The sequence below is a fragment of the Urocampus carinirostris genome, chromosome 11, assembly GCF_059441175.1.
Source record: "Urocampus carinirostris isolate Australia breed hairy pipefish chromosome 11, RoL_Ucar_1.0, whole genome shotgun sequence".
Classification (NCBI taxonomy): Eukaryota; Metazoa; Chordata; class Actinopteri; order Syngnathiformes; family Syngnathidae; genus Urocampus; species Urocampus carinirostris.
Genome location: NC_142359.1, coordinates 7200186 through 7228159, shown reverse-complemented (window position 1 = coordinate 7228159; position 27974 = coordinate 7200186). Strand labels below are relative to the sequence as shown.

Genomic DNA, 27974 nt, shown 5'->3' with positions numbered 1-27974 from the left:
ATAACCGAGGGATTACGGCATTAGCATAATTGCTGGAAAGAACACTCCACGATCTGTGCCTAATGGATAAAAAAATGCTGCTGACGTACGTGAAGTCCATTAAACAACGCCATCAATTATTCCCATCTAATCTCACCTTTTGATTAATGCTGTATTTTGATATTTTCAAACACCCTCACCCTCAAACCCCCCAGAGCCGGGATTTAATCAAGGTAAACAGTGCGGCCAGTCGGACGAAATAGCTCCGCAATCTGGCGGCGTCTAATCGCGAAGCGTAGGATTAATCAAAACATCCCCCGCTACCGTCAGATGGCCGCGGAGGATTTATCGAGGAGTCGGCGCTGTTGCTTTAAATGCTTGATTGGCATGAGCGCTTGATAAACATTTCCATGCAGATTGCTTTTAATGTTTGGGGCGCCGGTGTTTACGAGTCTATTTGCATTCCCGGGCTGTTAATTTGCTGTGTGGGAGTTTGATGTCGTTGTGCACGTTGTCATTGAGAAGTCTTTGATCGAAGATATTCTGGTTGAACTTTCACACAGAAGCCTTTGAATGACCTCTGCTTGTCACTAGGTATATCTATTGCAGGGGTAGGGAACCTATGGCTCGGGAGCCATATATGGCTCTTTTCATGAGTACGTATGGCTCCGAAATAAAATGTAACTATTGCACATCTCTCTGTGGCGTTCCAAAGTCAAATGATTTCATCCCGATTTTGGTCCGTATCAAGCCGAAGCAACGTAATGCAGGAGTTTGATAAGAAACCATTTAAACTGCTAAATAAAAAACGCTGGCAAGTGACTTTTGATTGGGTGAGCAGTACAGGTGGGTGGATCCCTTCACACAGCGCAAGGCACGTCCTTCTCTCTCTCTCGCTCAGTGCAGTCTACACGAAAGTGAATATGACGGTATGCTTATCGTTTGCAGTAATTTGTGACATTTTTACAAAAGACCTTTGCATGCACATTGCTTTAAAACCGTTATTAAGGACAAATTTCGGGAGAAAAAAAATCGCCTCAACACTTTTAACTGAAGGTGGAAGACAAATTGTAAATGGCATATTTACATTGATTTGGGACACAGGATTTGGCATTGTTATCATTTCATACATTTGATTAAATCATCAAATGACACACAGTGACATAAAATGTGCTGAAGAATTAGCTTTTGTCTAGAAAATATATGATGTGGCTCTCTCAATCTCTTTTTAAAACATTTTTTGCTTTTATGGCTCTTTGGGTCAAAAAGGTTCCTGATCCCTGATCTACTGGATATAATCAGCTTTAGTTTTGTTAATGTGCTTGGACTTTTCTCAGGAACGACTACTGTAACGCGTTATTAATAAAATATTCCAATCAAAGTCTGGATTAACTGGATTAGCTTTGTTTTTTAGTATTATGCTTTATTGTTCAGCCTACATAAGTAACCTACCCTACATTGTCATGATTACTGATGCGAGGCACCGGCGCCAACTGCCTAGGACGCTGATTGGCTCCCTGTCTCTTTTTAAACCCCCGTCTTTCTGTCACCGGTTGTCAGTCCATCTGCGAAACTCAGTTGACGCTAGGCAAGCTTTTCAACCCTTACTCACTCCTATTTTGGCTCCCATCTGTTTCCCGGCTTCGACCCATTTTCTGATCCCGACCACATTTTTGCTCCCCTGTCCCAGTTACTGACCTGTTTTATCCGCTCTCGACACCGCCATCGCTCGCCACGGAAATCCCACTTCCGCGTCTGAGCAACCTGCTCCCCGCGACCAGCGATCTCCGGATCGTGTGTACATACAATCCTTTCCCTTCTTCCCAATTAAACTAAGAGAAATTGACGCAAGTGGGTCCTGTCTCCGTTCTGGTCCTGACATACATATTAGAATCAGGGATGAAAAAGGATATTTCTAAACAATGGGGACAAGAAGATTGTCATTTTCGGCCTTTAATTTATCACCTGGTTTATCTTAACAGTTGAGTAAATCCATTTTTACACCTGAACAAACTCACCACGCTATACAAAATCTACTCTGCCCTCTAGTGGCTGGAGTGGGTATCTTTAATGCTTTTTTTTAATCATAACCTTTTATAGAAATGTCTTAGAGATAAAGTATTTGAACATCCTGCTATTTTGCTATTTCTCCCACTTAGAAATCATGGAGGGGTCTGAAATTGCATGTCCAGCGTGAGAGAGATAAACTAAAAAGAAAAATCGAAAAATCACAATGCATGATTTTTTTAACAATTTATTTGTGTGATACAGCCAGTCTCCAGACCTGAACCTAATCAAAAATCTTTGGAGGGAGCACAAACTCCGTGTTTCTCAGCGACAGCCCAGAAACCTGACTGATCTAGAGAAGAACTGTGTGGAGGAGTGGTCCTAGAGACTTGTTTATTTTTTAGAAATGTCTGACGGGCCGGATTAAATCATCCAAAGGGCGGGATTCAAGCTGCAGCTGTGAGTTTGATATGCTAGCCTTAAGGAGATTGCTGCTTCTCTTTTTTATTTTTCTGAGGCAAAACATTAACGTTATTACGTTAATGAAAGATTAATTGTAAATGTGATGAATCCTCTGACTCAAGGTGGCCTCCTTCCAGCTTCCTGGTGTGACATGTGAGCATTTGCTATTTCACTCCCGTTGCGCCCACCGCCTTTGCTTCTTGGGCAGGGTCTAATTCGCACGATGGGGGCGGTGAGACCGTGGCGCGTGTTGAAATGGCATCATTCCACGGCGCTAACCTCAGCAAGCACACACACATGCACACAAATATTCACACTCACAATCTTCCTGCCGATAGCTCTGTTGCGGGTGTGATTTATCATGCCCTCGAGCGTTCTTGCCACGCCGGTCCGGCACGTGCGCGCAAGCCCTAGACGGAGCTCTGGATTTACTCCATGACCCCAGGAACCAACACGTGGAAGGGTCGAATCTTGAGACAGTCAAAGGCTAAGGTCACAAAACCGACTGGATGGATTCTAAAATACGATCTTGAGCACACAATACACTTATTTTCTATATTAGTATCTGCAGGAAACGCAGGTGATTTCTATTTGTATAAAAACTGTAAAAAAAACAAATACATATATGTCCTACTTTATCTGGCAGTGCTTTAAATAAATGTCTATAGCCATAACAGGCAGTGAGCATATGAAGGCCAATTTTTTTATGCCTGACTCACACCTGTTTTTGCTACCGTCTGTTCCCCGGCTTCGACCCCTTTTTGATCCTGACCATGTCTACTCTCCTCTCCTGGCTTTCGACTTGTTTCTTGATCCCGACCACATTTTTTGCTTTCCTGTCCTGGCTACTGACCCGTTTTTTCCGTTCCCGACACCGCCATCCCTCGCCGCGGAAGTCCGTCTTCTGCGTTCAGAGCGACCTGCTTCCCGCGACCAGCGATCACCGGATTGTGGGTGCAATCCTTTCCTTTTATCCAATAAAACTGAGAGAAACGTAACGCAAGTGGGTTCTGTCTCCGTTCGGGTCCTGACATTCTGCTTTCGACACAAAATAGTAGAAAACCATTAGTTCAGGCATGTCAGCGACCCAACCCGTTGGGTCATTTAATCCGGCCCGCCATAAATTCCAAAGTATGTCAAAAAGAGAAGAGAGTCCCTCTGTCATTTCTATCAAAAGTTATAGTTTTTAAATAAATGCAGACCAAATACTACCTCTGACTACTAGAGGGCAGTACTGGATACATTCTCAGCTTTGCTAGGCCCAGCCGAGTAGTTTTTCAGTTATTTTGTATTTCTTCTTTGTTAATATCAAGACGACGAAGACAAATATATAGTTTTTCTCATAGATCTCACTTCAGTTTGTATAGCGTGGCGAGTTACTTCATGATTAAAACTGCATCCACTTAACAGTTAAAAAACAAAGCGTCAAAATATTTTTTTCTTTGTTGTCTGTATATCAGGTGTTATGCTTTGAAGAATCATTTGTCGTCCATGATTGGAGCTTGTAGGGTAGGCTACTTAACTATAGTACTGACATACTATGGTAAAGATTTTAAATTGACATCCTTTGACTGATCCGACCCACCCGAGAGCACAAAGTTTGGATTTGGCCCCACAGCCAAACTGAGTTTAGCACCCTTACATTAGTTGCTCCTTTTTATAAAGCACAAGAAAGGTTCTTCAGGAAGGAGGCACCTCCACTGATTTCCTTTTTTAAGTTTCTTTCAGCAAAGCATGGCAATTAGACCATCGTCCATGTTAAGGTTGGCTGCTTGTGCCAAACAACAAGAAGAAAAATTAAAAATCTGGCTTTTGCTTTTCTTTTTGTCTGTGTGGGATGAACTGAATCACTGAATTTGTAATGTTGTTACAGGCTGTTATGCTAATTTGGCCCAGCATTGAGATGCATTGTTTCAAAAGGGTGAGTGAATAGCAAACATCTCATCATGATGAGATAGGGCAAGAAACCTGTGCCCTCCACTTCAATGAGCTTATGCATCAGTGTAGATTTCACAGACGCCTGCGTTTTCCACAAGAAAACCCGCATTAAATCAACAAAGCAGAACTCACCGCACTGCTGCAAGGGATGTCTTTGACCTTGAGCCAGGCCAGGTCGAGCGTACCCTCGCCCTTGTAGCATGACTGCAGCCTGTCCTTGATCCTCTCGTTGATCTTGCGCAGCGAGAATACACAAAGGGCCGAGTCCTGAGACTCCTGCTGCGGCCGCCGCTTTTGACCCTTGGAGAAGACTGCGAACAGGACATCATCATCGGGCGCCACATCTAGCGAGCGTGCCAAATTGGCCCCTGCTTTGGACAGGTAGGCTGCCTCCAGCAGCCGGTACTCCACGTTGCCGCTGACGCATCCAATCGGCACCTCCACGTAAGAGTTGAAGGCGGTGTCTGCTTTACACAGGCGAACTATCTTGGAGGTGTAGACCTGTTCTCGGCCCGCCGAGGAGGATCCCGTGGTTGGGCCGCCCCCCATTTCGGGTTGCAGCGTCAGGAAGTAGACAAAGTTTCCGCTAGCGAACCCATAAATGTAATAAATGTCAAAGTCCGGTATGACAGTGAAAGTGTCTGAAGGGATTTTAATCATTGAGGCCACAAACTCATCGTGGAAGACATAAGCAAACATCCCATCCTCTTCGGAGTTCCTGGCCAACTTGCGACTGGAGATTGTAGGGAAATACTCCGGTTTGCCATCCACAGCAGTGGCGATAAACAGCATGTCCGGCGAGGCGTTGCCGTAAGAAACAATGACACCGAATACAGAGCCGCTCTCATTGACACCAGAGAGATAGTGTTCCTTTTTGTGGAAGGGTTCTCCAAGCTTGAACAGGTCGTCCAACCGCAGCAGTTTGCAGATGCCCTGGTAGAGGCTTCCACACGCAAGCAGCCGGTTTTCCCGGTAGTCCATCAGTAACATCTTGTTGATGTTGTTGGTGAGCGTCAACGGTTCGCTGCACGGCTGAACGATCCGCGGCGGGTAGCACTTGCGGTTGTCCTCGTCCGGGCCCGTCTCGTGAGACACCTGCACCTCCAAGCTTGGCGACAGTTTATAGATGCGGTTGACGGCTCCCAAGTAAACATTGCCATTGCGATAGTCCACCGCCAAATGGTTGAATGTCCATTCGGGGTTTTCCGCGCGGAACGACGCATACTCTTCCTCCTCGAGAGACGCAGTGATCACTTGGGAACCGGAGCTGTGGGACTGCGGGGCCCTCGCTGGAGTTTTGGATGAGGCAAGGGACGCCAACGCAGAAAGGAAGAAGCACAGAAAAAAGCAGGTCCGTGTCCCTGCATGAGAGGTCATGACTGTGCTGGAGTGGGCTGCGATGGCCGGGGTGGAGGCACGGTCCGCTATGGTCGGACGTTCAGGATCAAGCCTCTTTCGAAATGGAGGGCATCATGCACCTAGAATAGACAAAGAATAAGGTGAGAAGCCGAACCAATTTGTCCAGAAGAATCAATGTAAACAGAAGTCTGGGGCAATAATTACAAAAGCCCTTTTTATCCTCCAAAAACATGCAATTAGAACTATACACAGGGTACGATATTGAGATCATACTAATGTTTCATTCCTGCAGTCCAAATTTTTAAAATTAGATGATTTAGTAACATTTTTCACTGCACAATTGCTATTTAAGTTCAACAAAAACTAAGTGCCAGAAAACATCCATAAATTATTCATTCGGAAAGAAGGAAATCATAACTTAAGGGGCTGTAGTGAATTCATGATCCCAAAGGTGAGAACCACCAGGAGAAGTATGTGTGTGTCTGTGTGTGGAGTCAAGCTCTGGAACGGTTTGCAAGATAAGATCAAACAATGTCCAACTATTCACTTGTTCAAATTTAAATACAAAAAAACATTCCTGGCGGAATACAGAGATGAGGAAAATTGGGTAGGAGTGATACGGGAGATTGGAAATACTGCGTTAACAGCTATGGTTAACTTTGTTGTTATTGTTGCTATTCTTATATCATAACTGTTATTATTAATATTATTACAATTGTTGTTATATAATTGGTGTGTTTAATAGGGAAGATGAAGGAGTAGGGAATATAAGCATTTGCTTCTGACCAGTGTTCCCTCTAAGCTGCATGCGTGCGCAATTGTGCACTGCTCGCACATTCTCAGCGCACAAGAAAATCTAGCCAGCGCACAAAAAATAGGGCTCAAAATAACTACCGGTAATTAAGAAGCGACTTAAGTCAAAGTGACAGTGCATGAAGGTAAAAACACACGGGTTCCCCTGACGTTGTGTCCTAAATGCGGTATTTTGAAGTCAATGTCAAACGAAGTTGAAAAGTAAAGTCAGTAGAGTTTGTCGAGAACCGGCTTCTTCGGCTCAGCTCACTAAAAAGAACCGGCTCTTTCGGGTCCTAAACTGCTCTTCAGGTTGTTTTTGCTTCTTTAATCCCAACATGACCAAATATTATGTAAAATTATGCACAAATGACTTAAAGGAATGGGGGAATAGAACAAAAAAGAAAAAAAATACCAAAATGAAAATGTAGTGAAAAGCTGAGAAAAAAAGAAACAAAAGGAAGAGAAAAAAGAAGAAAACATTTAAAAAAAAAGCCAGAAAAAAAGAAAAGAAAGAAATGTATGGAAAAAGTAAATAGAAAAGAAAAAGAAAAAGGTAACAGCTCGGAAAAAATAAACACAATGAGATTTTTTTAAAGGAATTAAAAAAAAAATTAGAAAAAAAACACGGAAAAAAGAAGAAAAAGTTTGTGTTGCATTCAAATAATTTCCAATTATATCAAGTGAATCTTGTTGCCAACATTGTTCTATGTATGTATGTGATATGTTATTAAGTACAGTTCTGTATCTTAAAACCGACTAAATAAGCCCCCAAAAATGTTAATATTTTGCGACAAAATATGTCAGGAAATAAAAAGAAATGGATATCTTGTGAAATAATTGTAAGAACAAACGACGAGTCAATTCATTCAAAAGAGAAAAATAATTTTGCATTGCCGGAAACTCCGCAAAATGTAACGTGATGTCAAGTTTTGGACATGTTTGATAATTAATTATCTTGCCACACTTGGGATTATGGTTGCTCACTGTTGCTTCAAGCGCTGCTCAACGACTTTGTGTGAACGCTCAGACCCGTGGAAAATTACAGGGAACATTGCTGCTGACTACCCATTTTCGAACATATTATGTAATCTTATCTTGTTGAGTTATTGTTTTTGTTCTGTTTTTATTATAATGTTCGAATAAAGTTTTCATTCATTCATTCAAGTACAGCAGCGAAGGAAACCTTCGATCAATATGAACTTCACGGACCCTCATCACCACCTTCTTGCCTCTGTGCACCTAATTGATTTCCCTTTCAGAGGGGCAATTTGCAACCTTTGGCGATTTCTCTGCTGCCTCCCAGTAGGGAACATTACATGCTGACTCCGCAGACTGCGCACCACCTTTGCTTTGTCTTTTACAAACTAGCTCAATGGAACAATAATTAGGAAGGAGAAACGCTGGTGCTTGCAGAAATAAGCCTCAAGTAATGTCACAAGGTCACTCCGAACGACGATGTTCAACTGGAAGCCGCTCGAAATGTGGAGACGAGAAAGTGACAGCTCTGCCTGTAAACAAGGCACTCCCTTGCGAGTGTCACCTGCTTGTTAGGTCTCCCAGGTGGGAAGTTGGCATTTATATGCAGACTCCTAGGATAGCGTTACCCTGCTCTTTATCCACCCATCACGCACCCCACCCCAAAACACATACAGTGGAACCTTGGTTTTCGAACGCCTCTCAGTTCGAACAAATCGGAGTCCTGACCAAAAATTTCGAGAAATGCTTGCTTCGCTGTTCGGTCAAAAGATCGGAGTTTGAACGCCAGTAATGCGTGAGTGCGTACGCTAGGGTGCGATGCTGAGCGGCGTACTGGTGTTTTAGCCCCTTATTATGCCTCGGAAGAAAGTCAGTGCAAGCAGCAAAGTTGCTAAAGGTGAAAAAAGAAAAGTAGTGCGTACAACTATTGCATTTAGGAAAGAAATAATAGCAAAATATGAAGGAGGTGTGCGAGTGTCTGATCTTGCTAGGAATACCCCAGTGTCCACCTGCGCCTTCTGCTGACCACCACAAAGGTAAGAAATCCTATGCATAATTCTTTTCTTTATCCTTTTTTTTAATATTTTTACACCTTCATGTTAGCGTAATCTTTCGTACGGAAGATTACGATAACGCGAACGTACGATTAGCCTGGGTTAGCTTTAGTTTACGTTAAACATTCAAGGTAAACATTCAGGGTGTTGGTGCGGAGCCCAACATTCAGGGTGTTGGAACGGAGCCCCCTTTACAATGAACCGCTCACCTCTTGTTGTGGAGACCCGGCTGCTAAATGACTTGTAAACGACCTGATTTTTTTATTTTTACACGTTCATGTTAGCGTAATCTTTCGTACTGAGGATAACGCGAACATACGATTAGCCTGGGTTAGCTTTATGTTTATGTTAAACATTCAAAGTAAACATTCAGGGTGTTAGAACGGATTAAAACGATTTACATTATTTTTAATGGGAAAAGTGATTTCGGTGATCGAACAAATCGGTTTTCGAACAGGGTTCTGGAACGGATTATGGTCGAGAACCCAGGTTCCACTGTATATATAGTTTAGTTCACGAATGCCCCACATTCTGAAAATAATCCAGAGCATAGGAATGGAACGCTTCTCCCTTTTTAACCCAGTGAGGCCATAACAAAGCACTTTAAATGTCAAAGCAGTGGCTATTATTGGAGGATTTAACAGAGGGGGAACAAAGAAGAGATTAAGTTCCAAGTTGGTGGGGTCACACCACCACCTTGAACGCTTAAGGTCAAGGATAGATAGTAGTTACTTAGAAGGGTTGGGTAGGGTTACTTTAACTGGATTACTTTCAATTACTTTTGGATTACTCCAATACCAAATATGCTAAAAAAAGACAAAAGAAACTAAATATGAATAAAATTACTAAATTTTGTGCAGGCTTGGGGAGTAACGGAACACATGGAACGGCAAATATGATGTTGGCAAGCTGTTTGGATTTATTTTCATTTTGTTTCTGTCACATTTTATGTTAGTTTTGCCGGAGATCAAAGAGATCAAAACCAGGAGAGAAAGCTTACCACGTGTTGTGAGTCATCATTTTATTCATGTTTAGTTTTTTTTGTCTTTTATTAGCATGTTTGGTATTGGAGTAATCCAAAAGGCATTGAAAGTAATCCAGTTAAAGTAACCCAACCCTACCCTGTTACTTGCATCCAACATAAAAAGTCAAAAGCAACCCAAAAAGTAAAAAAGATAAATAATCAAGAATAACTTGTTTCAAATTGACCCATTTGTGAGAGCATTTAACAATCTTTTATGGATCTGTCAAGAGACCTCTTAGCTTATGTGATGATGATGCTGTAAATTGAGGGTTGAGGAAAGACGCGGCAATCAAGATGCCACACTGCCATTCAAAATGTGTGCGACTGACAATATAATCTATTTCTATTCAATGACTGATGCATATAAGTACAGACAAAATGATGATGACAACGTGCAAATGAAGATGGTGTCTTCTGTAAAGTGCCTAAAAGTTAAGACTTCAAGCAAATTGGTTTAAGGGAGGTCAGTGCCGACGAAGAGATTATTTAGAAGAAAAAAAAAACTAATTTCTGAATGATAACGGGAAGTAATCAGTTAATTAACAAAACGAATATGACTGATTTCAAGCTTGTTTGTCAGGACCAGAACGGAAACAGGACCCAATTGTGCTACGTTTCCCACAAGTTTTGTTCAAGGAAAGAGAAATGAAAATATGAAATGATCTGCATTTATATAGCGCTTTTCAAGTCAATGACTTACCAAAGCGCTTTACAATGTGCTCTACATTTCCCGATAGCGGCCTTGCAGCCATGTAAGGCGCTAACATGCTTATTGGGGGTGTTAGGGGTTCAGTGTCTTACCCAAGGACACTTCGACATGTAACACGGACGAGCCGGGATTCGAACTGGGATCCCTTGATCCCAAGACGAGCGCTCTACCTCCTGAGCTACTGCCGCCCAGGAAGAGCTGCGGCCACGATCCGGCGTTCGCTAGGCGCGGGAAGCAAGGCGCTCTCGTACTCAGTTTGTGATGCGATGGCGGTGTCAAGGACAGAAAAACAGGTCAATAGCCGGGACAGGAGAGCAAAAACGTGAACGGGGTCAGAAACGGGTTGCAAGCCGGCAGAGCAGACGTGGTCAGAATCAAAACGGGACGTAGCCGGAGACAGACGGGAGCAAAAACGGGACAGGTGGGAGTCGGGGTCGAAAAAGGCTTGCCTAGTGTTCGCAGATGGACTGACAAATGGGGACGGATAGGAGTGGGTTTGGAAAGGGACAGGTAGCCAATCGGAGTCCGAGGCAGTTGGCGCCAAATGAGCGGGCACAGGTGATTCACATTGGTAATCATGACATTGTTAACAATAGGTGGGGTCATTTTGGCTGCTGTGACAATCCTCGGACAGTTCCAATGTGCGTCTGACACCTGAGATCCCTTTTCCTGTACCAACAGGTCTCGATGTCAGGATGATCAACACTACCACCAATTGCTCTTCAAGCCAGATAAACTGAGCAACAAGAAATCTCTCCAAACTAGACGTCAACAAAAACTTCAATTGATGATTAATCATCACCATCAGCAACGAAGTAAAGCTGCACCCTTGAACTAATTCCACTTGCTACTCTTTCGTAGGCATGGCGATATAAATAAAGATGGAGTAATCAGTTCTGACACAGGGCTAAAATGACACAATGAACAGATGGCACACTCATTTTATTCAGGGAGGTGGTAACGGCAGAAGAGGCGGAGAGAGGATCCGTAACGTCCTTGACTGTTTACATCAAGACTTGGATTAGCGGCCTGGATTACTGTAACTGGATACCCACTCCAGATTGTGGAGGATAGGAGGGTCTAATCCAGCAAGGATATCATGAGGACCAGACGGGCAAAAAAATCGACAACATGATTGGACATCAAACACGAAGGACAGGTTTTGTGATTTGGTTTGTATGTTCTTTTAAGTCATGAATATTAAGTTATCTTTTTCTATCAAAAAAAACATGAAAGCAGAACTCCAAGACGAGTCAAACTCTGTGCCCAAAAATCCCAGTCAAATCCAAGCCCCAAGATTCTGACCACAGGAACAAATCGTGTAAAATTATTAAGGTTCAAACCCCAAATCAAGTCACAAATTTTTTGACCCTTGACCCATGTCTTAAGCTTATATGTCAAGTATAAATTCCTTAACCAAACTGTCCAAGTCTTTGGATTCAAAGTACAATTATTTAGTCCCTTAACACGAGTCCAAGTCTACAGTTTATGATCAGTGTCAAGTTTCAGGACAAACAAAACGGGAACAAAAACTGGAGAAAATAATAAACAGTACAAAAATAAACAGGAACGAAACTGGAAACCGATATTGAACAGGACAAAAATAAACGGGAACAATACCTGGAAAAAACAACAGGAAAACAGGACCGAGTCAGAACCCACGTCTTGCGGGGCAGAGGTTCGTTGACGGACTGACAAAGTAAGAGAGGGCGCACTGAGCTTAATAAGATGGAAAGCCAATCCAAGCCTAAGTACTTTAAAAAGAAAAAAAAGAAAAAAAAAATCTGCATTTATATAGCGCTTTTCAAGTCAATGACTTCCCAAAGCGCTTTACAATGTGCTCCACATTTCCCAATAGCGGCCTTGCAGCCATGTAAGGCGCTAACCTTCTTATTGGGGGTTTTAGGGGTTCAGTGTCTTACCCAAAGACACTTCGACATGTAACACGGACGAGCCGGGATTCGAACTGGGATCCCTTGATCCCAAGACGAGTGCACTACCTCCTGAGCTACTGCCGCCCTCACACTTTAATAAGTTAAGCTTATAAGAATAAAGGTATCCCTTTTTTTAAATCTCTGAGGTTTGTGCACATGGCCCTGTCCGATTGTTTTATATGAAGTCCAGATTCCTCTTTTGAAGTCATGGAATAAAGTATGTAGAGCTCATAAACAGTCAGGTCAAGTCAAGTCATGTTTATTTGTGACGCCCTTAATCACAAAGAGTCTCAAAGGGCTGCATAGACCACAGATTATTGCAAACCACAGACTATTATGACACCATCCCCTGATCTAAAACCTACATGAGGGCAAGGAAAAATTCAAAAACCTCAACATGAGGAAAAGGAAGAAACCTTGAGAAGGGACCGCACATGAGGTAATCCCCCTTCCAGGATGACCAGGCTGCAATGGATGTTGCAACAACAAATAATACACAGATATTGTCAACATAAAATGTAGGTTATTCATAATCTATGGAATAGAAGTGTGTTTTAAGACTAGAAATCAAACAGTTAAACCGAGGTTGCAGGTTGAATCTCAGGGGGCAGAGCATTCCACAGGACTGGGGCACGAATGGAGAACGCTCTCAAACCTGCAGATTTCTTCTTGGCTCTTGGGATCACTAGTAGACCAGCATTTTCAGAGCGAAGGCTCCGGACCGGAACATAGGGCAAAATTAAATCAGGCATGATTTTAAACAGCAGTGCTGCAGTGCCATTCTGCAAGTTTGCTATGCGGTTCATTGTCTTGTGTGTTGTCTCGAGGACCTTGAGCATCTTGATTATATAAGTAACATTTGGACAAGGCAGATAAAATAAAAGAAGGTTTACTGCAATTAGGCTAATTTCCGCATCGCCTATTTTCTTACTAAACTTCTCCCCATCCCTCCAGTTTCCATTCCTGGAATTTTTCAGAGAAAAAGAAGCAGAGGCGGGGAGAGATCCAACAGAAGGACCCTGTGGATTTCAGCCGACATCTGCCCATCATCGCACCATCTGTGTGATTTTTGCGACTCCTTGTTATTAAAAGCAATTCAGGAATGAATTACATACTCCGGCCTTTTGGAACGCCGGCTCAAAAATGACAATGCTGCATGCAACTTACTGTAGCCAAATAGGACAGCTACGATTAGTTGACATTGTTGAAGAAAATCGATAATAGAAAGTCCGCCCTTCGTTGTCTCAGTCGGATGCAGAGATTATAATTCATGCGTTTGTTACCTCCCGTCTCGATTACTGTAATCCACTACTCTCCGGTCACCCGGAGTCCAAAATCAAGAACCTTCAGCTGGTACAAAATCGCTCTGAAAATGCTGGTCTACTAGTGATCCCAAGAGCAAAGAAGAAATCGGTAGGTTCGAGAGCGTTCTCAATTGCTGTGGAATGCTCTTCCCCCTGAGATTCGATCTGCAACCTCAGTGGAAATGTTTAAATCTAAGCTTAAAACACACTTCTATTCTATAGCATATGAATAACCTATATTTTATGTTGACAATATTTGTCTATTATTTCCCCTCATGTAGGTTTTAGTTTAGGGGATGGTGTAATAATAGTCTGGTTTGAAATAATCTGTGGTCTGTGCAGCCCTTTGAGACTCTTTGTGATTAAGGGCTATACAAAAAAACATGACTTGACTTGACTTGACTTAATTTAATTGTTGATTATTGTTGTCAGACACTTCTTTCCAACAGAGTGAGGAATCTAAAAATGAATATGATCTCTGACTGATAGTCACTCAATCACAGTAGCATCTCTGTCTGGAGCGGTAACTTAAATACACAGAAAGGTTCAAGTACCAAAACTTCTTAAGTTTGGGAAAATGTTATCCTGGATACGGCAAATTAAAAGACTACTTTCCTAGGCAGACCTTGCATATCATGGCAGTAGCTATATGACACACGAACATTTAAAGAGCATGACAGACAGTTGATCGAAATATTTCACTATAAACGCATGCAGTCCGAAGAACAAACCTCTGTTGTTAAATGTTAAAAACGATGTCAGTTAAAACCGGTCGATTTTAAACTGTTGGGAAACATAACGTTATTTCGTTCCAGGTATTTGTTTGCAGGGATACAAAAATTGTTCACTTAATTTCAATTCATGATTTATGTACCTGTCCCTAAAACAACTAACGGATGAACCAGAACAGGACCCAAACGCGTGACGTTTCTCACACAAACCTTTTATTTTACGGGAAATGGGAATTCATGCACGTTAGGCAGCAGTCTGGCATGAAATGATAGGAAGCCAAAGGCTGACGAGATCGATACCAATTGCCAGAGTAGATATCGGACAGATGGGGTGGATACCGGACAGGACGGACAGGATTGATAATGAAACAGGATATCAAAAATAAACAGGACAAACTAGACGGGAACAAAACTGGAGAGAATAATACACAGGACAAAAATAGATGGAAACAATACCGGACAGGGGCAGCACGGCGGGTCAGTGGTTAGCTCGTGTGCAGCACAGTTCTAAGGTCTTGGGAACCTCCTGTGTGGGTTCAAATCCAGCTACCGGACTTCCTGTGCGGAGTTTGTATGTTCTCCCCGTGCTTGCGTGGGTTTCCTCCGGGCACTCCGTTTTCCTCCCACATTCCAAAGACATGCTTTTCAGGTGGATTGGCCGGTCCGAATTGTCCCTAGGTGTGAATAAACGAGCGAGTTGTCTGTCCCTGTGTGCCCTGTGATTGGCTGGCAACCAGTTCAGGGTGTCCCTTGCCCACTGCCCGATGATTGGTGGGATAGGCTCCAGCAGCCACGCGACCCTACTGAGGATAAGCGGTGCAGCTAATGAGATGAGATGAATACCGGACAGGGATTACCAACAGGAAACAGGACCGAGTCAAAACCCACGTCTTGCGTGGCAGAGGTTCCTTTACAGACTGACAAAGGAAGAATGAGATCACTGAGCTTAAATAGACGGAAAGCCAATCTGTCAATGAGCCGCAGCTAGCGCCACACGGGCGGGGCCAATTGGGCACCATGGCAACTGTGACATTCGATTTTTATTTAGTTTTAATACTAATTCGCAACATGTTCAATAAAGGATATATTTTTCATCATACCCACTTCTCTTGTGTTTATTATCAGTTTCCTCAGAATTAAATCAACATCATGCTAAAGAATAAAATATATATAATTATCCAATTATTCGACTAATCGTATGGATAGTCAGTGACTAGTCGACTATTAAAACAGTCATTTGTTGCAACCCTAAAGTCCATTTTCAGAACTCCCTGATCTAGCGCTATCAATCCTACCCATTATCCCTCCAAGTACCCCCCAATCAACGCCACTCAGATACTTTGCTGTAATAAAGACCACTGCAGCCAAGAATCTCTCTTAAATGTTTAAAAAGGCACTGCTGTTATTTAATTTTTTTCTTTTTGTTCCCGTTTTTCCCGGAGGCGGTTAATTCAAAGCTTTTCACTCGTCCAATTTCCAGGCGCCGTGCGCTGTCAGTTAAGCGAGGGGAAAGCGAGTGATGCAAAGAAATCAGCTGCAAGAAGGCATCATCTCCAGTCCTCACACGTTTTCTTTGCGTCCCTCCATCCCTCCGTCTCATGGTTTGTCCTTCCCGCTCTCTTGCCTTCAGCTCGGAGCGAACGCAATCGCTCTGAAAATCTGTTTTTAATGTTTTGGCTACAGTAATAAGTTATGGGCTTTGTATGATATTTTATACTGTTTGCTCACAGACCATAATATGAGCTACAGTGCAACTACAGCGTAACAATAACCAAAAGTACAACCAGGGTTGGGTAGGGTTACTTTAACTTGATTACTTTCAATTACTTTTGGATTACTCCAGTACCAAATATGCTAATAAAAGACAAAAGAAACTAAATATGAATAAAATTAAATTGTGTGTGCAGCCTTGGGGAGTAACGGAATACATGGAACGGCAAAAATGATGTTGGCAAGCTGTTTGGATTGATTTTCATTTTTGTTAGTTTTGCCGGAGATCAAAGAGATCAAAGCCAGGAGAGAAAGCTTACCACGTGCTGTGAGTCATCATTTTATTCATATTTAGTTTCATTTTGTCTTTTATTAGCATATTTGGTATTGGAGTAATCCAAAAGTCATTGAAAGTAATCAAGTTAAAGTAACCCTACCCAACCCTGAGTACAACTTAGTAGGAGTAAAGTATAGAAAACTAGCATAACCAGCCCATTTTTGGGGTTGGTTAAGCAACCCCAAATTCAACCTAAGCACCCCCGGACATGAAAGCATTTTAAAAATTCTCTTTCCTGTAATAAAGGACAGGATAGGCTTAAAAACGTTAAAAAAAAATAAGTAAAACAAAATGAAAATATTGCCCTGCGATTGTCTGGCAACCAGTTCAGGGTGTCTCCTGCCCACTGCCCGATGATTGCTGGGATGGGCTCCAGCACCCCCACGTCCCTACTGAGGATAAGCGATGCAGCTAATGAGATGAGATGAGAAAATGAAAATATGGAAAAGACAGCTTCAGAAATACTCTGCTGCCTTGAAATTGATTAGTTCATTGATTCTTCACACCGCTTTTGATATTTACTTTTGTAGTGATACTGTAGTTTAATTTTATTTTTAATATTCTTTAGTATTTGTGTAGAATTTCTGCAGTCACATTTTTGTGATAGCCGAATGTTGAAAAATATTTTGTTATAACGTTCCATATAGAGGACAAATTGTGTTGAATATATGGGATTAATAACGTAATAAATAAACTTAATTTTAGTTTTCCTAAAGGAAGGTGACATTATGTAAACATAATTCACACTTTAATGAGTTAAGTTTATAAGAATAAAGGTGTCCTTTTTTTTATCTCTGAGGTTTGTGCACATGGCCCTGTCCGATTGTTTCATATTTTAACAAGTGGTTCCTGTTCGTTTTCTTTTATTTACAGCGCGGTTCAAGTCCAGCTACCGCAGCCTCCCTGTGTGGAGTTTGCATGTTCTCCCCGTGCCTGTGTGGGTTTTCTCCGGGCACTCCGGTTTCCTTTCACATTCCAAAAACATGCATGTCAGGTTAATTGGCCGGTCTGAATCGTCCTTAGGTGTGAATGAGCGAGTGAGTTGTCTGTCTCTGGGTGCCCTGCAACTGGCTGGCAAACAGTTCAGGGTGTCCCCTGCCCACTGCCTGAAGATAGTTTGGATGGGCTCTAGCACCCCCGTGACCCTACTGAGGATAAGCGGTCCATATAATGGAAGGATGGATGTCGGATCTGCTTGTGTTTTGTCCAGGGGTCTCCACATCAATGTACTATTCAGCCGCCGGAGCTAGGGTTTGAGTTAGGTTTGGCTAAAATCATTCCATCAATCAACCCATTATAAATCCATAATCAGCATGGGCTGCACTTAAGGGGACTATCTATCTAAATGTGTATTTATTTCAAAAAGGGCTCACCTCGACTATCTTACTGCTACTATAACCCATGAAACCAAAGAAACGTGTGAAAGCTGGGCGGGAGTGGGAGGAAAAATTGTGTTTTTTTGTTACATCGAGCGTATATAGTTTGTGTTCTTTCTTGTGCTTTGTAGCGCTCGCTTTCAGTTGCACTGCGCAATAAAGCGACATCTGGTGGTCGACTATTGCACACTATCTTTTAAAACTCTGTGATGGTTTCAGATGAATTTGGGAAATAACAATACATGTTTCATCTCATCTCATTAGCTGCACCGCTTATCCTCAGTAGGGTCGCGCGGGTGCTGGAGCCCATCCCAGCAATTATCGGGCAGTGGGCAGGGGACACCCTGAACTGGTTGCCAGCGAATCACAGACAATACATGTTTGTTTTATTTTATTTTTTTAAAACATAAACAGATGGTTGGAAGGAAGGATTTCTGGAGTTGCAAGACATAATGCAGCGACATCTAGTGGTCCAATAATACACACTGTCCCTATTAACCTCCATTTTAGGGCTGGGGCTTAAACTATCATCCTGGGGACCGCAATTGATCCCCGGGCTGTGGGTTTGAGTCAAAGACTCAAACTTATTGGCAGGCACTTCACAGTGCAGATGGACAATAACCCATAAAAGCAGCATGTATTCTATAAAAAATAAAAAATAAATAATAATAATCATGCATTCAAACTACCCTAATAAATATTGTGTTGTTTTTTTGTATACAAGTTTTTCTCATTCAACAAAATTGCCTCAAGCACTGTACCATCTTTTTCTTATTTTCTCTCTGACTTCTGTCATATGGCATGTTTCACAACTCTTTGTTGAGTGTTTTCTTAACATCTGATACAAAAAAAGCCAAATATTAGGACCTTAACTCAGTTTCACATATTGCTCCTTTTTTATTGTATCTTACAAAACCAGTACAGTAATCCCTCGGTTATCGCGGTTAATGGGGACCAAAACCCCCCGCGAAAAGTGAAAATCCGCGAAGTAGCGACCCCCTTCGAAAATGCTTAAAAAAAAAAAAATTGCGGGAAGGTAGTATTAATAGTTATGATGTCACATCATGACTATGACTTTTTTTAAGGATTTCTTGACAATATCTTTAAAGTCTGGAAAATTATATATTCATTATTTTATTTTATTACTATTATTTTTTTTAGACCCGCGAAGCTCTGAACCCGCGAACGTGGAACCGCGAAGTAGCGAGGTCCCACTGTAAAACGTCCTCCGAGTTTGAACAAAATAATATTTACCTCATAAAAAAGGAGGGATGACTTTATTGGGGTAAACACATGTATGAAAGATAAAGGAGACTATGGCTGTGTAAATAACAACCATTATCACATCTTCGCGTTAACAGAGATCGAGCGTGAGAAACGCTTGATGAGTATCGGCAATGGGAATAACAGTTTTTTGCGCGCGACTTGCTATTACAGGAGCAGCCTGAGGGAAAATGTGTGCAGGTTTGTATTGTCGTGCTACAGGTGGAGACACGTATTGAGCAGGGGTTGCACACAATGGCCAAATCCAAGTACTTTTAAATGCCTTCCGAAGCCAGTTTTATCCAGCACCATTAAAAGAAGAAAACCGGTGTGAATCAAGTTTTTTGCAGCGCCACAAACATATCTGCGTTTTACATATTGTGCATTTATCAAGACATAGTTTTAAATCTTGAGTAAATTCCTAATATATTTGTGGATCTGATTAATACATGAGTAAGTATTTCTGAGACAAATCTCTTCCCATAAAGGTGTTGGGGGAAAATAACAGTAATAATAATAATAATTTCCTTTGTATTGTCATTCTTTTGTTAGAACGAAATGTCGATACACCTGACCCGTTGTAGCGAGCCGATGCAGCCGCAGCCAACAGAGGGCGCCGCCATTTTACCAATGTTATAAGTCTTAGGTATGACTCGGCCGAAGCGCGAACCAGCGACCTCCCAGTCTCAAAGCGGGCGCCCTACCATCTAGGCTACTAATATGTAGCTATTTTCAGTTACAGTAAGCTCTTATTACAATTTACCACTTGGAAATGCTACCTTAATTTCTATGCATGGTCAGGGTTGGGTAGGGTTACTTTAACTGGATTACTTTCAATGACTTTTGGATTACTCCAATACCAAATATGCTAATAAGAGACAAAAGAAACTAAATCTAAATAAAATGATGACTCACAACACATGGTAAGCTTTCTCTCCTGGCTTTGATCTCTTTGATCTCCGGCAAAACGAACATCAAATGCGACAGAAACAAAATGAAAATAAATCCAAACAGCTTGCCAACATCATTTTTGCCGTTCCATGTATTCCGTTACTCCCCAAGCCTGCACAAAATTTAGTAATTTTATTCATATTTAGTTTCTTTTGTCTTTTATTAGCATATTTGGAATTGGAGTAATCCAAAAGTAATTGAAAGTAATCCAGTTAAAGTAACCCTACCCAACCCTGTGCATGGTCCAGAAGAAATGCCCACATTTAATACATAATCATTGCCCTAATACACATTTCATACTACCCTGTTAGGGTGTATCATGCGCCTGTCCTCTTGGTTGTTGATGATGCCTAATAGGACAAAGCTGTACAAACTAATGTGAGCACGAGGGATGAAGAAATGCAATGGCAAAGCAAAGCCAACAGAGAGCACCGTCAGTGGCATTTTTAAGACTCGATATGAGACGTGGAAACAATTTCAAGGATTTACAAGCACTTCACCCAATCTGTCAAAACCTAGACCCAGACGCATAACGTTTTCACACAAGCTTTATTTTACGGAAACGGGGCTGTTATGCGCGGGAACACAAACGCCAGCGATTCGGTGATCGCTGGGCAGAAGAGATCGAAACCGGACAGGACAGACGGGATCGAAACCAGAATTGAATGCAGAGTATAATAACCACAAAAGCTGGTAGCAATGTCTCAAGTTTTCGTCGTCGCAGTTTTCCTACTGATATTCTTCAAAAATATCTATCCATCCACTAGCTGCACAGCGTATATTCAGTAGGGTCGTGGGGGGGACTGGAGCCCATCCCAGCCATCTTTGGACAGTGAGCAGAGGACACCCTGAACTGGTCGCCAGCCAGTCGCAGTTTCCCTACTGATATTCCTCAAAAATAGCAAAAAGTCAAAAATGGGACCCAATAAAAACAAGTGTTTTACGGTCACTTGGATTCCACCCTACCTTACCCCCCTGATCTGAGTCAGATCTGTGCTCCTAAGAGGACTTGACCTCGTGGGATTAAGTGCTTATTGGAAATACGCTTTATAAGGCTTTATGTTGACGATTAGAATGAAACATTTAATTTGGTCGCTCTCCACGCCAAAATGTACTTGAGTCGCTGAGTCTGGTGCCAGCTATTGAAGAAAAACAACATTAATCCAGCTAGTCTAAAACACATCTGGATGGAGAGCAGCTTCTGGATTATGGTATCTGGCTTTAAAATCCAGAGTGGTGATCAATTTAAAGGGACAGTGTGTAATATTTGACCACTAGATGTCACTTTATCGTGCAGTGCAACCAAAAACCATTGCTACAATGCACAGGGATACAAACTAGTAAGACTCAGAGGGAACAAACTGCACCAATTTAAAATCTTATGTTTATGCCAAACCGTTTGCAAGAAAAAAGGAGGGGGGAAAGGGAAAGAAAACAAAAAAGGAAAATGTGGTGAAAAAGAAAAAGAAATAAGTGGTGAAAAATGAAAAAAAGAAGGAAAAAAAAGAAAATGAACAAAGAAAAATAAAACTATATGACACAAGCAAGAAAAGAACAAAGGAAAAGCAGAAAAAAAACAAGAAAAGGGGATAAAAATGGGAAAAGGGACAAAAAACAAAAGGGGTACCCTAATTAACAGTAAGGCAAACGATAATATCCTCCTGAGCCTACTTGATGTAAAATTTCTCCACCTACGAGTATTTAAAAAAGAAACTCTTTTTTTATATTATATTTTTTGCAACCATCATTTCTTCGTCGATTCTACGAGTAAACCGACAACCGAAGCCCAACGCACACAACCGGCATCTCGTGACGATCTCTACAAAGGCTACAGCTAAGTCAAATGATTCAAAGCTAAAATTTGGTCTTTTGAATGTTAGATCGCTCGCTCCTAAAGCTTTACTTGTAGATAATATTATTCGTGATTATAAACTTAACTGTATTGGTCTCTGTGAAACGTGGTTACGCCCGGATGAGTATTTAGCTCTAAATTATGCTTCTCCCCCAGATTACGAGAGCAGCCATATAGCACGCACGTTGAAAAAGGGTGGCGGTGTCGCGCTAATCTCTGAAAAATCGCCTAAATTTAATCCACGTACCTCTAATAATTACAAAACGTTTGAGGCTCTTGTGATGCGGTCCCCCCTATTGTCAATTGACGTAATAACTATCTATCGCGCACCAGGACCATACACAACTTTCTTAGACGAATTCGCCGAACTTCTGTCTGAACTAGTAACCTACGCAGACAAAATTATTATTATGGGGGACTTTAACATTCATATGAACTCTCCACTCAGTTCACTCACTGTTGCGTTTCAGTCTATAATTGATGCTTTTGGTTTTAATCAACTGGTTGATTTGCCAACCCATAAAGATGGAAACACGCTCGACTTGGTTCTGACTCGAGGAGTTTCAACCTCAAACATGGCGGTGCTATCGTGTACTACAGTTATCTCGGATCATTATTTAGTTACATTTGAGGTGCTAGCTAAATGTAGTACCAAAAAAACTGAAGGATTCACCGGACGCAATATAAGCACAGGCACAGTTTCTGAGCTCTCCGATATTCTTCCAGGAGCAGTTGCGTCCTTTCCTTCCTACATAGGCTCCATCGAACCACTCCTAAATGAATTTAACGCTACCCTGGCCAATGCCCTGGATTTAGTTGCGCCCATCCGGCATAAATTACGACCTAAAAGACGCACACCTTGGTTTAATGATGAAACTAGATCCCTTAAACGAGAATGCAGGAAATCTGAAAGAAAATGGCGCGCTACCAAGCTTGAAGTTTTCCATCAAATCTGGTGTGATAGTTTGTTGAAGTATAAAGCGGCCCTGGCCTCTGCAAAATCAGCCTACCTTTCGAAAGTGATTGCGTCACAAAAGAACAATCCCAAGGCCCTTTTTGACACTGTAGCATCACTTACAAGGCAACAGACTATCCCAGATAGCTCCACCCATTCTGCTCACGACATAATGGTCTTCTTTACTAAGAAGATCCAGAGCATACAGGAAGAAATTGCTAAAGACAATATTAATTCAACACATACTAAAGCACTCAAATCCCTAGATGCACGACATGGTGGCTGTCCAGGGACTTGGTCCCGTTTTAGTGAACTGTCACTCGAAAATCTTAAACAGATGGTGAATACTGCCAAACCGACGACTTGCCAGTTCGACCCACTTCCAGGTTCACTTATTAAAGGTCTCTTTGGCGTTCTTGCACCTTCAGTTCTAAATATTTTAAACATATCACTCGCCTCTGGTGTAGTTCCAGCTGCTTTTAAGTCCGCTGTCATTAAACCCACACTGAAACGACCCAACCTAGATCCAGAAAACTTATGTAATTATAGACCTGTGTCAAACCTACCGTTTCTTTCTAAAATACTTGAAAAAGTAGTGGCACAGCAGCTGAATGATTTCATGTCCGATAACAATCTCTTTGAATCGATGCAATCAGGATTCAGGGCTAACCACTCTACTGAGACAGCTCTGATAAAGGTAACCAATGATCTCCTACGGGCAATGGACTCGGGCGCATCATCACTTTTGCTGCTGCTGGACATTAGTGCTGCATTTGACACAGTGGACCATATTATCTTGCTAGAACGGTTGGAAAAATGGATTGGTCTCTCAGGAAACGTCCTATTATGGTTCAGATCTTACCTCTCAGATAGGACACACTGCGTTAAATATGGCGAATTGACATCTGAGCCATTTAGTGTAACTTGTGGTGTTCCGCAGGGTTCAGTGCTTGGCCCCCTTCTCTTCAGCATTTATATGCTTCCACTAGGTGATATTATTCGCAAGTATAACATCAGTTTCCATTGTTACGCAGATGACACTCAACTCTATCTCCCGATGGAGGAATCTACCACACTAAACTGTGGAACTTTGGAGGCCTGCCTCACTGAGATAAAAGAGTGGATGTCACTCAATTTCCTGCGTCTTAACCCTGAAAAGACTGAAATCTTAGTAATTGGTCCTTCTAAGTCCCGTGACTTATTCTCTAAAACCGCAGTGAACTTGGACAATTGCCACATCACACAGAGTGACTCACTTAAAAATTTAGGTGTCATTTTCGACCCTGATCTGTCCTTTCAAACACATGTGAAGAAAATTACTAGAACCGCTTTCTTCCATCTCCGTAACATTGCTAAAATTCGTCCTATACTTTCTCAGTCGGATGCGGAAATCATAATTCATGCGTTTGTTACCTCCCGTCTCGACTACTGTAATGCACTACTTTCCGGTCTTCCGATGACCAGACTCAAGAGTCTTCAGCTGGTACAAAATGCTGCAGCGAGGCTTTTAACAAGGACAAAAAAGTATGATCACATCACCCCAATTTTGGCTAACCTGCATTGGCTCCCTGTTAGCCTAAGATGCGATTTTAAGGTTCTCCTACTACTATACAAAATCATACATGGACTTTCCCCCTCGTATCTTTCAGATCTGATCTGCCCTTATGTCCCGGCCCGAAGCCTTCGTTCCGAGAGCGCCGGTCTCCTGGTGATCCCAAGAGCCAAGAAGTGTTCCGCTGGTTCGAGAGCGTTCTCCATCCGGGCACCGGTGTTGTGGAATGCTCTTCCCCCTGATATCCGATCTGCAACCTCGGTGGAAATGTTTAAATCTAGGCTTAAAACTCACTTCTACTCTATAGCATACGAGTAACCTAATCTTCTTATATGTAATAACTTGTGAAGCCCTTAGAGACTAATTGTGATTAAGGGCTATACAAATAAAAATGACTTGACTTGACTTGACTATTATTTAAATCAATATTTGTTTTAATGAATTAAGTTTTTTTTATTATTCTAAGAGTCACTGAATAATACTGGATGTAAGGAGTTATTTTTTTAACCTAACACGTGTATTGTTACCACGTTTTTTTACCTTAATTTTTTTTTACTTAATAGTCTCCCTTTTGATTTCAACACTTCAACCAGTAGGGGGCAGCACCAGTAGGAGGCAGCACAATAACATGCTTTTAGAGGTGAGGGTTCAATGTCACAACCCCAACCCTAAACCCTAACTCTAACCCTAACTCTAAGCAACCCTAAGTAATTATTTGTATAATGAAACTATTCCTGTGACCAATGTTTCATTACATCTCTCCTTTTTATTCCAGTGTAGAAACCCTTGGATTACCAAAGAGAGCCCATCCCAGCTATCTTCAGGCAGTGGACTGGTTGCCAGCCAGTCCCAGGGCACACAGACACCAACAACCATTCATACACTCACTGTACTTATTGACAATTTATAGTCACCGTTTAACCTGACATGCATGTTTTTGGAATGTGGGAGGAAACAGGGAGAACATGCAAATGCCACACAGAAAGGCTGAATTCGAACCCATGACCACAGAACTATGCCGCAGACGCGCTAACCACTCAATCATCGTCCTGCCCACTGCATTGTTTGTACCTCAATATTAAAACATCAAAAAAGCATTCCAAGTGTTCCATGCACATCGATACAAAGTCAAAATGCTACTATAACATAAAGTTTCGACAAAACAAAATAAACTAGCAATCATACCTCACTTCGATCACCAAGGATGCTTAAATGTTTAGTATCCTTCTGTTCTCTTGTTAAAACAGGCATACAAGTTTTTTTATGAACAAATAAAGCAGGAGTGAAACTGAAGCCTGGGGATCAAACTTTTGCAGCTCAGGCTAAAACAAAATAGCTTTCTACTTAGTAACATCTGTTTGGTTACCTTTAAAGGTCTCCATCTTGGGGAGCTATGGTGGCCCTCAATGGACAAAATTCAACCACTAAAGTCCAAACAAGATTCTCAAGCATAAAACAATGACTCACAATTTTGCATACCATCTACTTTAGAACACATAAACAAAATCAAGAATTATTATCAAATACATTTGACATTTTGTTTGAATGTTGCTTACATTGAATGTAAATAAAATGGAGATTATGTGGGTTTACTGAAACCAAAAATGAGAAACATATACAAGGACTGTCAAATCAGAAGAGGAGCCAGAACCAAAAATCATGGCTAGGATAGCTCAAACCACACCTACGCTTGCCAGGCTTAAACCTGTCTGGAGGGACAAGAAATCAAACATTAGACTAATGCAAATGGTAGTTACTTCCATCTTCCTCATGCCAGACATGGACTCTCACAGAAAAACTGGAAAAGAAAATCCAGGCCAAAGATATGTGATGCTGCAGGAAACCTTTAGGCATCCGCTACATAGCCCATCTGACAGTTGAAACAGTGTGCAACACCATCAGAGGGAACATTAGATCATACGAAGAACTATGGAGACAACAATGGAAAGTTATGCCAAAACTCCTTCTGAACACCCTGAAACCACAAGCTGAGAACATCTTAGCCAAAGAACTGGCAGGTTTTACGGAAGGAATCAGCATAACAAAACAGATTTTTAATCTACACATCATACGCAAGAAGTTTCAAAAACAACAGAAAAACCTCTATCATGCCATGACGGGTTAAGGGATCTGTGTCATGATTACTGATGTGATGTGATGCTCCTTTGGCGCCAACTGCTTCGGACTCTGATTGGCTCCCTGTCCCTATTTAAACCCATTCCTTTCCGTCATCTGTTGTCAGTCCGTCTGCGAACCTCAGTGTACTCTAGGCAAGCTTTTTCGACCCTGACTACCAACTATTTTGCTCCCGTCTGTTTCAGGTTCGACCCGTTTTGTGATCCCGACGACGTCTACTCTCCTCTCCTGGCTTTTGACTTTTTTCCGATCCCGACCACGTTTGTTGCTCTCCTGTATCGGCTACTGACCCGTTTTTTCCATTCCATACTACTTCCGCGTTCAGAGCGACCTGCTTCCCGCGTCCAGCAATCACCGGATTGTGGTTGCAATCATTTCCTTTCTTCCAATAAAACTGAGAGAAACGTAACACAAGTGGGTCCTGTCTCCGCTCTGGTCTTGACAATTTGTGGGGGTCCCTTACACCCACTTACCACTTACCCGTTTGTTTACAGGCCTGTGGGCATCCAACAAACACCAGACAGGTTATCCACAACCAGCCTCTCTTTTGAATTATATTGGGGGTATTTTAAAATGCTGCTTTTAAATGTTATGACACTTAGTTTTATTGCACTATTGTTACATTGCATTATTATTATAACTAGGGCCAGTTTTCGGAGCATTAAGTTGTAATTTCTTCTTCTTACCCTGATAGTATTTAAAAAAATATATATTTCTTTCGAAGTCTTCTTTACATGTTCAGTGTTTGAAATAACTTCTGCCCGTTTTCCGTCGAGCGTACAACTTTCACAACGTCTCTTCCCGGGTGGCCGACCCTTTTTTCAAGAAAAAATAAATAAATAGCAAAAGATTTCTTTTCAAATCAAACATTTGCTTTATTTCGAAATCTTCGTTTGGTTTGGCAAATTCGGAATTTTGGTTCATTTAGCAATTTGCATACTCGGCAGCCAAACAGAAGCCTGCATCGAATAACTTTGAGCTTATGGACTTTGCCGAGTGTAATAAGATCGTGCACTAGCATAGCATTTTCCAAAGTTGTTAAGGATATGTCAGAGTGTGCAGTTTCCTTATGCGTGAGAAGATAAGCAGAACATTGTGGTTCAGCTTTTAAGCATATTTATTCCTCAACAGGAAGGCAAAAAAGAACACGGCTCGATTCAATACAACATGGCAATCAACAATGGCAAAACGAAATATGGTGCGTGCGTAATGACGTCACACAATGGAAAAGGTCTTACCGCAATATCACGAGTAAGAGCGCTATTAAATTGAGAAATCTTAACAAAAGTAGACTTACAGAGAACACAGGAAAATGGATAAGTGGTTACGAATCAAGCCAAAACCTCAGCCCCAAAAGAAATATTCAAAAGAAGCTAACAAAATTGATGGCGCTACAAAACGTAAACGTACAATAAAAGCATCGTGGAAAGAGGAGTTTGCATGGCTTGTAGCAGAAGACGCAACGCAAATATTACATAAATGAAGATGAGTCAATACAGGTACACACTGATAGCAGATGGAAAACAGCGATGTCATATACATGCCATGAATGTTATAAGTCGATTAATGA

The 27974-nt window shown here is 41.7% G+C and overlaps 1 protein-coding gene across 1 annotated transcript in view; it reads right to left on the bottom strand.

Moving 5' to 3' along the window:
• The window catches only part of plxna4 (plexin A4), a 351701-nt gene that overhangs the window by 312114 nt on the left and 11613 nt on the right, over positions 1–27974 (bottom strand). The window contains exon 3 of the mRNA XM_088348478.1: positions 4519–5864. Within this exon, the coding sequence (XP_088204604.1) occupies positions 4519–5763 (1245 nt within the window). The 5' untranslated portion in view covers positions 5764–5864. The remainder of the gene's footprint in view (positions 1–4518; positions 5865–27974) is intronic.